Raw genomic sequence first — 12,750 nt, 5'->3', positions numbered from 1 at the left:
CAAAAAAAAAAAAAAAAAAAAAAAAAAAAAAGGAAACAAGAAAAGAAAAAAACCCCATCATTCTAATATTATAGTTGTTAGCAATTCATAGAAGTTTAAAAGAGAATTAATACAGACCTTCTTCATTTCTTCAAATCTTCAGAGCACTGCACAAGTGTAACTTTCATAAAAGTTGAACGTTTTGTTTGAAGGCGTTCATGTTGCTGTTCTTGCAGATTATATTTTTATATAGTCTTCTATGAAAAGATGAATTTTGTATATGTTGATCGTGATCATGAAAAACCAAGTCACCAGGAGTCCAGTGATAGATGAATACAGTCTCACTTGCATAGTGACAGTTTGAGATAATGTTTTACCAGAAGAGAATCTCAAAGGAGAATCTTTCTCAGCAAGACCATGTTAAATGAAATAGGCAGATTAATTTTAATTGCTGGAGTTAGGTTTTCTAGGAACAGATATTACATGTTATGCTTTTTTTTTCTTACAAAGAAAAGCTTGTGTGAAGGGAAGTGAAGAAGAAATCATGGGGCTCATTTTGTTTATAAAGGCTTAGTGCCTCTATTTTAGGGAATACAGGACAGTGTTTGACATTTAAAAAAAATAAAGAGTGGGCTTATAAGTGACAGGACACTTGAGATTCACAGACTCTTATGGTCACAAATATAAATGTTCGTTTAATTTTTAGTATATTAAAATTAGATAATTATTTTAAAAGAATTTATAAAATTACTGGTTATTAACTTTGTTTCTGGTTATTGACTTTTGGGGGGAGGTACGGGGGAGGGGTCAAGTTCTTAGGAAAACAAACATAAAATATACTTGTGATTTCATGCAGTATTCACCAATAAGAATACAAAGTTACTTGGCTTCTAACTTTTTAAAAAAAAACTGTTTCCTTTAAATCATTTATAGACTTAAAATACTATAAGCACTCCAAACTCAGTGTGGATCCTCTGGATCCACGGGTTCTGGCTCCCTTGTTTCATCTGTGAATTGAAGATATTTTCTGGGGAAACGTGTGTCAGTACTGAGCATGGGCAGGTTTTCCCTGTCTTCCTCATTCCGGGAAAAGTAAGGTGCAGCAGCTATTTACATAGCGTTTGCTTTGTGCCAGGTTACTAGGCGTCTTCCAGGGAGGAGTTAGAGACTACAGGAGGATGTGCGAGGGTTATATGCAAATCAGTAACCCGGTGGGCGTGGACTTTAGGGTGTAGTGCGGGTTGGGGTCTAAGCTACTGTAGAAGTGCACTCCTCAGTGATATGTCCACTGGACTCAGCCTGGACGCACATTTCCTATCTTACCAGGTTCCTCAGGACCTTGCGATTGCGAGGCAGGTGCAGCGCTGCTGAGCGACAACTCCGGCCCCACATTTTAAAAAATAGTACTTTTAAAAAAGATATTTGTAAAATAATATTTTTACGATCAGGAAGTATATGCATTTTAGAGAAAATGCCATTTAAAGATATTTTCAAACCTTTCGATCAAAGAGGAAATGGAAAATGGACTGATAGGTCACTGAAAAAATCATAATAGAACGGCCCCTATGAAAGCGGGAGATACGGTGAAGGCTGTTCTCTGAGGCAAACGTGTAGTCACAAATGCTTTAGTTACTGCACAGCTGAGAAGGAAAATAAAACCACCCACTCAGGGTGGGAATCTGAACGTGCCCACCACGAGGCGGGAGAAGGCGGTAAGTCTAGGACAGAGGTTGGTGCTCTGGCTGATCTAAAAGCGTGCCTTGGCGTGTTTTAGGGAGGAGCGCCGGAGTCTGCGGCTGATTGCAGTTTGTTGGGCAGGGGGTGTCGTGTACTTTCGGTGTAAGCCAGCGCAGTCGGAACACAGGGCAGCCAGCAGTGAAGTCTTCGAGGCCTCCGTCCCATTTCCTTTGGACGGAAGACGTCTCTGCTGCTTGTGAGATCTCCTGCTGTCTGTCTGTCGGTGCGGCACTTCACCTTAACACGGAGTGACCTGGAGGAGCCCGCGCGCCTGCGCCTCCTCCTCCTCCCGTGGGTGTGCGGCGCTCCGCAGCTGCCTGTGGGAGAGCCTCTCATGATGTTCTCCTTCGCTTCTCGTTTCCTGTTGCTTCATCGGGGGCGTCATTCGCATTCTGTGGAGGCTTTGGCTCCCGCAGGGTGACTGCCGCGTCTCAGGAGGGACGGACCGACCTTCCCGTTCTTCCACCTTCACCGCCTGCGCAGCGCGCTTCCCTTCAGTTCTGCAGTTCTTAGGTTTTCCTGTCTGTCCAGTCAACCCTTTCACCTCTCTCCTGGGGGTAGCGGCCCTTTTTATTTGGTATTTCGGACACTGTCTCACTGAGTTGCTGGGCGCAGGGCCCCTTCTGCCTCAGCCTTCCGTCCAAAGTATGCCTGGGGTTTACTGTCATCTCCCCTGGCACCTGACTTCTTAGAAATGCTTTCAAGCAAGGTTTTTGTAATTTGTGTTCTGATAAATTCTTCAGTTTTCTAAATTCACATTAGAGATTTCTTGTTGGTATTTGCTTTAATGTACATACAGTTAAAAGTGAGCAAAGCTGCGTAGGGATTTTTTGAAGACAGGTTTCAGGAATTGATGAGTTTTTATCCATTTGGAAAAATCCGAAATTTCTGGAAGACAATTTGACCATGTCAAGGGCTGAGTTGCGTGAAGCAGAGAGTGGTGCAGAGGTGATGAGACTGCGTGCTGCATGGCCTGGGCTTGCTCCGTATTTGTATTTTCTTTACGGAGCGACTCTTGCTGGTGAAATCTCCGATCCTCCTCCAAATAAGCCTTAGCTGAGGAGGGGCTAAATGTAGAGATTCACGAAGAGGTTAATGCCAGATAATGTGACTGGTCTCATTGTTACTATGAGATCTTTTTCTTTGGTTTTTATTTTCTATGCTCACATTAAAGCATGCCCAGCATCTGTTACTTCTCTGATATATTTATTACCTATGTGAGTTTCTTCTTAAGGTGGAATTTAAGAATCATTTGCAATATTGCCATTGCTTTTCTGCCGAGGGCAGGGGGCGGTGCCTTTGGATGAACAATGGATACTGAAGACGCCACGTCACAAGTGACTCTTGAACCCCTGCAGCACAGAGCGTGGTAACTGCGGGAGAAAGTTGTCCCTGTCCCTGCCAGTGACAGCTTCTGTCTGTGCAGCTGTGACCGTGGCAGCTCCTATCCCTCTCCCCCACAAAAAACAAAGGGTCATCTCAGTGTTTGTGAGTTGTATTGTTGAACTCATATCTGCAGTGCACTAAAGATAGAAACCAATTCAGACTTTAATATTTAAAGATATATACCGTGTCTGTGAACTGGCACTAGCTGTAAATTATGTATGATACTTGTTGAACAGTGTGCTGCCTAAATCCATAAACTTTTTTTATAAAGTGCAAATGAAACTGGATATACAAGTTTGTTGTTATCTCTGACCTGAATAAGAATTTGAATATGCCATTACCGAATCACTGATTACTTGATTTCCAGGGTTGAGAAGTCCACTAAAAGTATTATTTTAAAGTTATATATTTATTTTATTATGTATAAAATTACTTAGTATGACTGTATTTTTCATTTTAGACTATTTGATGTGCTCATATTCCTTGCTTTTTTAGAAAACCTAATGCATATTTATGAAACTCTTCAGAATTCTTTTTTTTTGGTACTGGGGATTGAACTCGGGTCCTTGCGCTTGCGAGGCGGCCACTGAACTGCTGAGCTAAATCCCCAGCCCTCTTCAGAATTCTTGTATGTCCAAAAGAACTTTTTTGTTTTTAAAACAAATCCTAAAGTTTCCACTTTTATTGCAGTGGAAGTGCCATTTGTTTCCCCTCTGCTCATACACATAGGTGAACTTTATAAAGCAAGTTTCCACTGTGACTGTTGTTGAAAGCCAGCCTTTTCTCTAATCGGCGAAGCACTTAGAAGTTTAATAACCTACACTTTGTGTAGGTCTCTGATGAATAAGTCTGAGTTCTGATGAATGTCAGGGAATTGTTGACATCACTAGCACTTAAGTTGTTTTTGCCTCATGTTAAAAGCAAGAAACTAACTTCAGTTTACAAATATTTGTGCTATTACTATAAAGACTTCAGATTTGATTTAATGATCGAATCGTATATGTTGATATTAACACTTAACAGATGTTAAATCCGATGGGGGAAAGGATATTGAATTGGTACCGTTTTGTAATTCAGTTTTCTTAAGTGTTTCTGAATACTTACAGTAGACTGTTTTGAAATAACTTTATTTGCTGAAAAGGACCGTATAGTAAACATGTCAAGTCTTGTCTTTAGATTTACTTGTTTCTGACTACTTTTGTGAGAAAGAACTATATAGAAGGTGGCGTATTTGGATAAACAGTAGATCCTGAAGACCTCACAGTCACAATAAGTGACTTTTGAAACCATACGGTGTTGTAACAGCAGGAGCTATAATAGATATTGCCCTGGTGAGTGCACTGGGGCAAAGTTCTGGCTGAGACACTGCTTTTAAGATGATTGTCTTGAGGGCTGGGGATGTAGCTCAGTGGTGCCACCACCTGCCTCGCAAATGCAAGGCACTGAGTTTGATCCCTGGTACCAAAAAAAAAAAAAATGACTGTCTTGAGTGGTTACAACATTGGCCTGTTTTGTACCCACTTGTTTTATGAAATGTGTTCAATATCTTTTTTGATTATAATATTTATATAGTTTGCAGAATATACATGCAGTTTTTATAATTTAAAATTCTAAATTTTTAAATACAGGAAACTGTAAAACCCAATGTACAGCTTAGTAATACTTCATAAAGGGAGCACCTTGTCAGTCTCGCCCCGTGAAAGACAGATCCTTGCCTGGCACCCCAAAAGCTGTCCGGTTTAGTTCCCTCTTCTGAGGAATTCCTGTCCCATTGTTTTGGATCTGTCATTTTGTCGCCCATCTGTGCATCCCTCAGTACTGTCATTTTTATGGCTAAATCTGTAAATTTATTATAAGGAGAGGTGCATGGAAACTAAGATGGAGCACACACTGTGGATTGCTTTCTTTTGCTCAGCTGTCTACTGGGAAACCGAAGCTATTCTTGTTTTTTCTCTAACTGGGAACCAGAATTTTTTCTCCATATGTTAAGAATTTTTGGGTGCATATCAGACATGTTCCTTTCTTTTAACCTAACAATACTAAGCGCAATTTCCTGAAATGAACAGAAATAGACTGTGTTTTTGGACTACTCAAACAAACACAATTATTCTTCAAAACTCTGTTTAGTGATTTTTTTCTCTAACAAAATTAGTTAAAAGCATACTGTTTTGTCTAAAGAGTTAGATTTTTTTTTAACTACCAGCTTTATTTTTAGACAACGAGATGTGACTTCCTTCTACTGTTTGATTGCTTTAGCAGCTTTGGTTATATAAGAGATTATTGGATTGAGCTGTGATCATCTTTGATAAGTTTCCCCATTTTACTGGTGGATTTGCCCACATCACTTCATCATTGTTCAGCTGTTTTCATTTGCTGTCTCTGCTTTACTTGGGGGTTTGTGAGCACTGAGCAGAGCCCAGTGGTGTGTGCAGACTGCTGCCTGGTGTCGTGTGAGGTGTTGCTCATCTGACCTCGGTGCCTTCTGCCCTTCTTTGAAGAATGCCAAGCTGTCAGCGGAGGTGGAGCCGTTCGTCCCCCAGAAGAAGACCCCGGACCCATTCATGATCCCCATGGTGCTCCCCAGCGACACTGGAAGTGTTTCTGGTGTAGAACCAGCTCCGATCCCCAGCTACCTGATTACGTGTTACCCATTCGTTCACGAAAACCAGTCCAATAGGTAATTTCTCCATCATTTCCTGTATTGTGTTATGGGGGGGCACTGTACAGCATGGCAAAGTACACTTATAAACATTTGTCTCTGTTTATTATTTAAGAGAACTAAGTAAAACAATAATATAGAAAATTGAACTTTTTTTTTTGAGACACGTCCTCACTGTAGTTCAGGCCGGCCTCGAACTCACTATGTGGCCCAGGCTGGCCTTGAGTTTGTAGTGATCCTCCTGCCTCAGCTTCTTGAGTACTGGGATCACAAGTATGTGCCACCTTGCCCAGCTAAACTTGAACATACATTCATTCATTCATTCATTTATTTTTTTCTGGTACCGGGGATCAAACTCAAGACCTTGCACGTGCGAGGCAGGCACAGTGCCACTTTGCTAAATCCCTGGCCCTAAACTTGAACCTTTTAAACATGGATTATTTTCTTATTCTTTTTAAAGGAAATAGGGTTTTTGGGGTTTGTCCCTTTTATTAAAAGTCATTGAAATGTATTTGAGATAAATGGACCCAGAGGGAGAAAGAAGTATTGAGGAACCCTTTTCTGAGGCTGGACAGCTAATCTGTCTGTGATATAAGGAAAGGCGAAGGGTCCGTCTTTACCTGTAGAGAGTCTGCAGTTACTTCGCAGGCGTTCCCAGACTCTGACCTTTGTGTGTTTTGGTCGCAGGTGGTCAGCACAGGGCCTGTGTCACACGGTGACTTGGGAGTCTCCATAGCCTTGCTGCCCTTCTTGGGCCGGGCGATTGGCCCGTCGTCAGTGTGGCTCTCCTTACTGATGTGTAGAGGTGTTTACACCTTCTCACCGTGATGCCATGCACAAAATCTTATGTTTGGGGCTCAGTGGTGCCACCACCTGCCTCACAAGCTCAAGGTCCCGAGTTGGATACCTGGTACCCAAAAGCAAAAACCAAAAATTGTGTTTGTGTGGCACCATGGGATTTGGGCGAGGCAGCTGCTGTCCTGGGTTCTGCCCAGCTCCCCTGTGGGTTAAGGCAACTGGTGCTTCCGCATCGCAACCCTGTAACTCACTGTGGCTTTCTGGGAAGTTCTGGAAGTTCTGAGGCCTCTAAATCACCTTTTCCGATTCAAATGTCCAACTTCATATTCTGAGATTTTTTTAAGTGGTGCTGGAGATTGAGCCCAGGGCCTTTGTGCTGAGCTGGCTCTCTGGGATTCTTAGTTGTCTCGAAGGTGGGACAAACAGTAGAACTAAGGGATCCTTCCGGTGGAAGTTAGCATTATATTTAAATGCTTTGACCTACTGGATACTGTAGAAGGTGATTTGGAACTAAATTTAATAGCTGTTTTCTGATGGGCAGAAGAACCACGTGTGCAGTATAAATTGTGTCCTTGTTGTGCCATGTGATCTCTGCGAGTGCATGAGAAAGTCAGCGGGCAGATTGGTAATTTTAGCACCTTCCGAGTTAGTGGCAGCGAACGTTTTCCCATTTGGCTCGGTCACGGCCTCCACCCCCTCACTCACAGCCACCTTCTCCGGGGACATGGGAGACAGGACAGAGCCTGCTGGGGAGATGGCAGCGGAAAGGCTTGCCTCTTCTCTCCTTTTCCTTTCTGGTCTGTTGCCAAGGAGTGGAGCTGGCCGTTTGTTTTGTGTAGGGGAGGCTGGGAGAAGGCGGAGAGAGGAGGAGGAGCTCGCCTATGTGATGATTGCCTCCCGCAGTGGTCACCACCCTCTGCTTTGCCCTCTACTTTGCTCAGGAGGCTTACTGCGTGGCTACGCTGGAGCCAGACCCAGCAGCCAGGTGTCTGACTGCTCGGCGGGAATACTTCGAAGGGGTTGGGGCAGACTCATGGACCACCGGGTTGGATTTCTTTCTGCTGCCATTAGATGGTTATTACAGGTACATGGCGATCTCTGATTACAGCAGAGGAATTTATACCATGGTGGTCATTTTGTTTTCCTTATTGTTACGAAGCCACTGTTCTGTACTTTTTCTTTTGTTAAAAAGAAGAGATTGCGCTTTAGCACCACCTTGAGACTTGCGAGGAGACATGTCCCCTGATCTGGTGTTGCAGGCAGTTTCCTGTGTACGGGAATGACCTCCGATGGCAGCAGCCCAGCCCCAGCCCTGCCGGACCGTACCTCGCCTACCCCATCCTGTCTGCTCAGCCACCCGTCTCTGCGGAGTACACGTATTACCAGCTAATGCCCGCGCCCTGCGCCCAGGTCATGGGTTTCTACCACCCTTTCCCTGCGCCCTACTCTGGCACTTTCCAGGCCGCGACCTCCGTCAGCACTGTGGCCACAGAGTGCTCGGAGCGTCCAGGCCAGCTCGGCCAGGCCTTCCCACTGTCCACGCATCGCAGCAGGAACAGCAGCCGGGGACCAGTCCTGCCCAAAGTGAGTGGCTGCTTTGGGTTGTCTTTGAAAGTCCCCGTTTGTGTTGCTGATACTCGGAGAAGTTACTGTCATTTAGTAGTAACCATGGTGTGGGGACCACACTGATGAGGGAACCGTGTGCTCATGGTGGTGATGGCTCATGCACATCGCAGTATTGGATTCTTCAGAAATCAGCAGGGAAAGAACACTTGTGTCTCATTAAACCCTTCAACTTCACTCTTTCTATTCTGTGAATTTTTCATGGGAACAGTGCTTTGCTCTGTAAGAGGTGCTTCACTCTTAAAGGGTCTTACAGGGCTAAAAACAGAAAGACACACGTAAAACCATTTTTATTTGGGACCAGCCATTTGACTATTAAAAATAAAAGAAAAAGAGGAAGAAAGAAAGAAATGAAACAAAAACCTTGAATTCACAAGAGAGTTCAGGTTCATTCTAGGCTGCTCTTCCGTTAGGCCTTCCTCATAGTGTCCATCCAAGGAGCTGTTTCTAGTCCACAGTTTGGAATCCATGAAAGAAAGACCCGTCCTCTGACCGGTCAGCATCAAGGACTTCGCACTTTCCTTGGATGCCACTAGCCCGACTTCCTCAGTGAAGTCTCTGCTACCTCCTGGAATAATTTTTACAAATTCAGAAACAAGCAGCAGAAGTTACTTTAAAAAGTTTCGGTCTTTCTTCATGGAAACACTTTGGGTCAAGGGAGATCCTTTTTTGACCTTTGAGAATGAAAAGAAATAAATGTTGAAAATAAGAGAATAGTGTGTAATTTCCAGATTTTAAAAAAACGTGATTTCGCTGGGCGTGGTGGTGTACCCTTCTCATCCCAGCACTCGGGCGGAGACAGGAGGATCGCCATGAGTTCGAGGCCAGCCTGGGCTACACAGTGAGTTCAAGGCCAGTTTGAACTACATAGCGAGACCCTGTCTCACAAGAAAAAAAAAGAGTGTATCACCAGCCGTTCAATTTAGAAAATTAAAGAAGTTAAATTTAGAATTCTGTGTGTAACTTGTATAAAGTGAATGCTCATTCTTTAAAGAGCAAGGAGAGTTGGGCTGTTTGGGGGTGCTGGGGGTTGAACCCAGGCCTTTGCACTGAGGTTTTCCCGAACTGCTCCTTTGTGCAGACTGGCCTTGAACTTGCAGTCCTCCTGCCTCAGGTGCTCGATCACAGGCATGCTGTGCCACGCCCAGCTTTGGATCCACTTTTCTCTTTGTGAGCTTCAGAAAGTCTTTTGCACATTATTACTACTATGAAACTAACATTTAGCTTTGGAATAAGTTATATCGTTGTGACTAAAAATCAGGCCCTTGTGATTTATTATCGACTGAGAAAATTTTAAAATGTACGTAACAAAAATGAATTTGTATTTTACTGTTAGTAGCATTGACGGTCACTTGACAATTAGGGTGCAGATCTGTGCACGACAGGTTATGGTTCAGCCTGTTGCGCTCCACCCAGACCCTCACAAACCCTAGTGCAGTGACCCTGCTCCCGCGGGCGAAGAGCCATTCATTTGTTGCATAGGTTTAGATGTATTACATTATGAATGTGTGTTTTATAATCTTTGTTCGTTGAACATGTTCCCTTTTTTTTTAAAACTTACATCAGCAACAGCTTTTACAACAGCACATAAAAAGCAAAAGGCCACTGGTGAAAAACGTAGCTACTCAGAAAGAAACTCACGCAGCAGGTCCTGATAATCGGTCCAAAATTGTGCTTCTGGTGGACGCATCTCAGCAGACTGGTAAGGCGAGGCTGCTTCTGCTCATCACTGGTGTTTGTCTGTTTCCTGTATGCTTTCAGTAACTGTGCACGGACTCCTTTCCAGGTTCCAGACTTGGCCCTTCGTTTGCCCTGCCACTTTGTGAAATTCTCTAGGAAGCATAGAGCAATCCGTGTCTTTAATGTTCTTCCCACTTACTTACAGGTTTTGGGACACTTTTGAGCAGGGCTTGGGATTGTTTCCTCTTTCGTAGTACTGGAGCAGTTCAGAAAGCACAGATAGAATTGTGCAGATTTGAGGGGCTTGTTTTGGTAAAAACAAAAACATGTTTTTATAACTAGATGAAGGCCCTAAAACATTCTGACACCCTATAACTTCTTTGTAGAAAGAACTTAGTAAGTTTCCCATGCCACATTCATGCATAGAATTGAACCAAACCTGTAAGATAATTATGTTTGTTTTTATAACTAGATGGGGGCCCTCTAAAACATTCTGACACCCTATAACTTCTTTGTAGAAAGAACTTAGTAAGTTTCCCATGCCACATTCATGCATAGAATTGAACCAAACCTGTAAGTGATAATTATGTCACTTCAAAAAGTAAACTTTTTTTTTTTTTTGTACCGGGGATCAAATTCAGAACCATGTGCTTGTGAGACAGGTGGCAAAACCACTGAGCTAAATCTCTGGCCCAACATTTTAAAGTAAGATAGTTCTTTAAAAATGTTTAAGGGGCTGGGGATTTAGCTCAGCGGTTCGGTGGCCTGCCTTGCAAGCGCAAGGACCTGAGTTCAATCCCCGGTACCAAAAAAAAACTATGTTTAAGACTGTATGTAAATATCAAATTTAAAAAGTTTTATTGTAATGATGCGTAAGAATGAGATCCTCACAGTGTCCCAGATCTCTGAGTTCCTGTCAGCAGTCCCAGCCTGCCTCTCGCTTCCACCGGTCCTCTGTAGAGTAGATGACTGGCTCTACCCACTGTCACCGGCCCTAGGAAAAGGTCCTTGCTAGCGGTCCGAGCTCAAGAGTTAGGTCTCTCAGAGTACAGTTGCTTTTCGTCTCTTCAACCTCAAGTCAGGTCTCGGTGGAAATGGGTGAGATAGCTTATAGTCTTTTTCATGCGGACAGTGCCTTTCTGTCGACTCTCTGCTCACATCCCCTGTTTCAGTCACTCACAGCAGAGGAAGGGCCAGAGCCGTCCTGATGACAGAACAGTGGCTGTGGCCTACGAGGTAGGGAGCAGTGGGTGTGACTGGTTGGGGCTTGGCACTGTGGAGAAGTCACTAGGCGCAGTGGGCCGGTGCGTGGCTCCATCCTGACTGCAAGGCAGGGAAAGGAATCACCAGGTGACACAGTCCTCCATTCTCTCTGTGGGTCATTCCGCAGCCTGTCAACCCCGGGAAGGCATTGTTTTAAAAAGTTCCCTTCACTGCGTTAGTTGGCTCATTGAGGCACCCTGAAGATAGCTTCTGAAGCATAAGAATTGGGAAGAGAAAAGAGGAAGGCGTAATTTGAGTAGAAGACTGTACATTCGGTCAGCACCTTTGTTCTTTAGTTTGTTTTTAGTTTGGAATTTATTAGAATCAGTAAGAGGATTGAATATTGTAGTTTGATAAGAATACTGTATGTCGACGCCGGGCGTGGTGGTGCACGCCTGTAATCCCAGCATTTGAGGCTGAGGCAGGAGGATCGGTGTGAGTTCGAGACCAGCCTGGGCTCCATAGTGAATTCCAGGTCAGTCTCAACTACATAGTGAGACCCTGTCTCAAAAAAAAGAATACTGTATGTCTATTTGTAACAGATTTTTACTTCTGAATATAAGCTCGTATTAAGAGTTTAATAAATGCTAGGTAGAAGGTAGTGTAGAAAAGTTCACAGCATTTCAGTATGCCAGCAAGGTGAGACTTAAGAAGAGAGAATCATTTACAAAGCAACTGAGTAGAGTTTCCTTGAATAAATTCTAGTGAAGCACATATGCAGGAAGTGTAATACTGCATGAGAGGACCCTAAGAAAACCCTAAATGCTGTGCCCCTGCAGGATTATCTGATACGACAGCGGCCGTGCGGGTTCGATGGCAATCCCCGCGGGAATTTCTGGGGACCTTGACAGAGTGATTCTAAAATTACAGAGGAACAGTGGTCTGAGCCAGGAAGTCCCTGGAAAGGAACTTTTCCTTTAAAGAGTACTGCTTAAAAGTCGTGCTAATTCCAATGGGGTCACATCCTCAGTGCAGGTGTAAGAGTGAAACGAAATAGCCCAGAAATGGCCCTGCTGCCCCCTGACTTGTGCCCCCCTCAAATCCGTTCCAAATCGACTGAGAAAACTGATGATGGAAGAAACCTAGGCAGATATTTGTGTGATTGTAGGGATGGCACTAGCTCCTTGCAAAACTCAGAATTTTAATTTTTACTGAAAGTGAATACCAGCTGGGTCTGCTGGCACATGCCTGTGATCCAGGAGGATTGCTTTGAGTTCAAGGCCAGGCTGAACCACATAGCACAACCCTGTCTAAAAAAAAAAAAGTGGGTAATAACCCAACTTGCGAAAACTTTTTGCTATGTAACATTGACAGTTTTTGACCGTGTGAAGAACCCTGAAAAGGAATCATATGTGATAAAGAATTCATAAGTCACTAAGAAAATGATCTCATATGCCCCGGGGGCCTGCGGAATAGAGTGCCAGGCACCGAAACAGCCTGGCAGGACTGTAGGAATCTTTCCCTGCTGTGAATGTATCTGAGTGGAGATTTCCCTTAGAAAGAGAAGGGGCTGTTTGATTTAAAGTACATGTTATTGTAATCCCAGCTAGTCAGGAGGCTGAGGCAGGAGGCTCACGAGTTCAAGGCCATTCTGTGAGACCCCATTTCCAATAAAAATCAAAAGG

At 43.8% G+C, this 12,750-nt stretch overlaps 1 protein-coding gene across 1 annotated transcript in view; it reads left to right on the top strand.

Moving 5' to 3' along the window:
• Positions 1–12,750, top strand: part of Secisbp2l (SECIS binding protein 2 like) — a 53,973-nt gene that overhangs the window by 14,506 nt on the left and 26,717 nt on the right. The window contains exons 7-9 of the mRNA XM_033765325.1: positions 5,601–5,779; positions 7,819–8,143; positions 9,749–9,884. Coding sequence (XP_033621216.1) covers positions 5,601–5,779; positions 7,819–8,143; positions 9,749–9,884 — 640 coding nt within the window. The remainder of the gene's footprint in view (positions 1–5,600; positions 5,780–7,818; positions 8,144–9,748; positions 9,885–12,750) is intronic.

This window comes from Fukomys damarensis, unplaced genomic scaffold (assembly GCF_012274545.1).
Source record: "Fukomys damarensis isolate Sample0158 unplaced genomic scaffold, DMR_v1.0_HiC HiC_scaffold_17, whole genome shotgun sequence".
NCBI lineage: Eukaryota > Metazoa > Chordata > Mammalia > Rodentia > Bathyergidae > Fukomys > Fukomys damarensis.
This window is presented reverse-complemented; position numbering and strand designations above follow the sequence as displayed.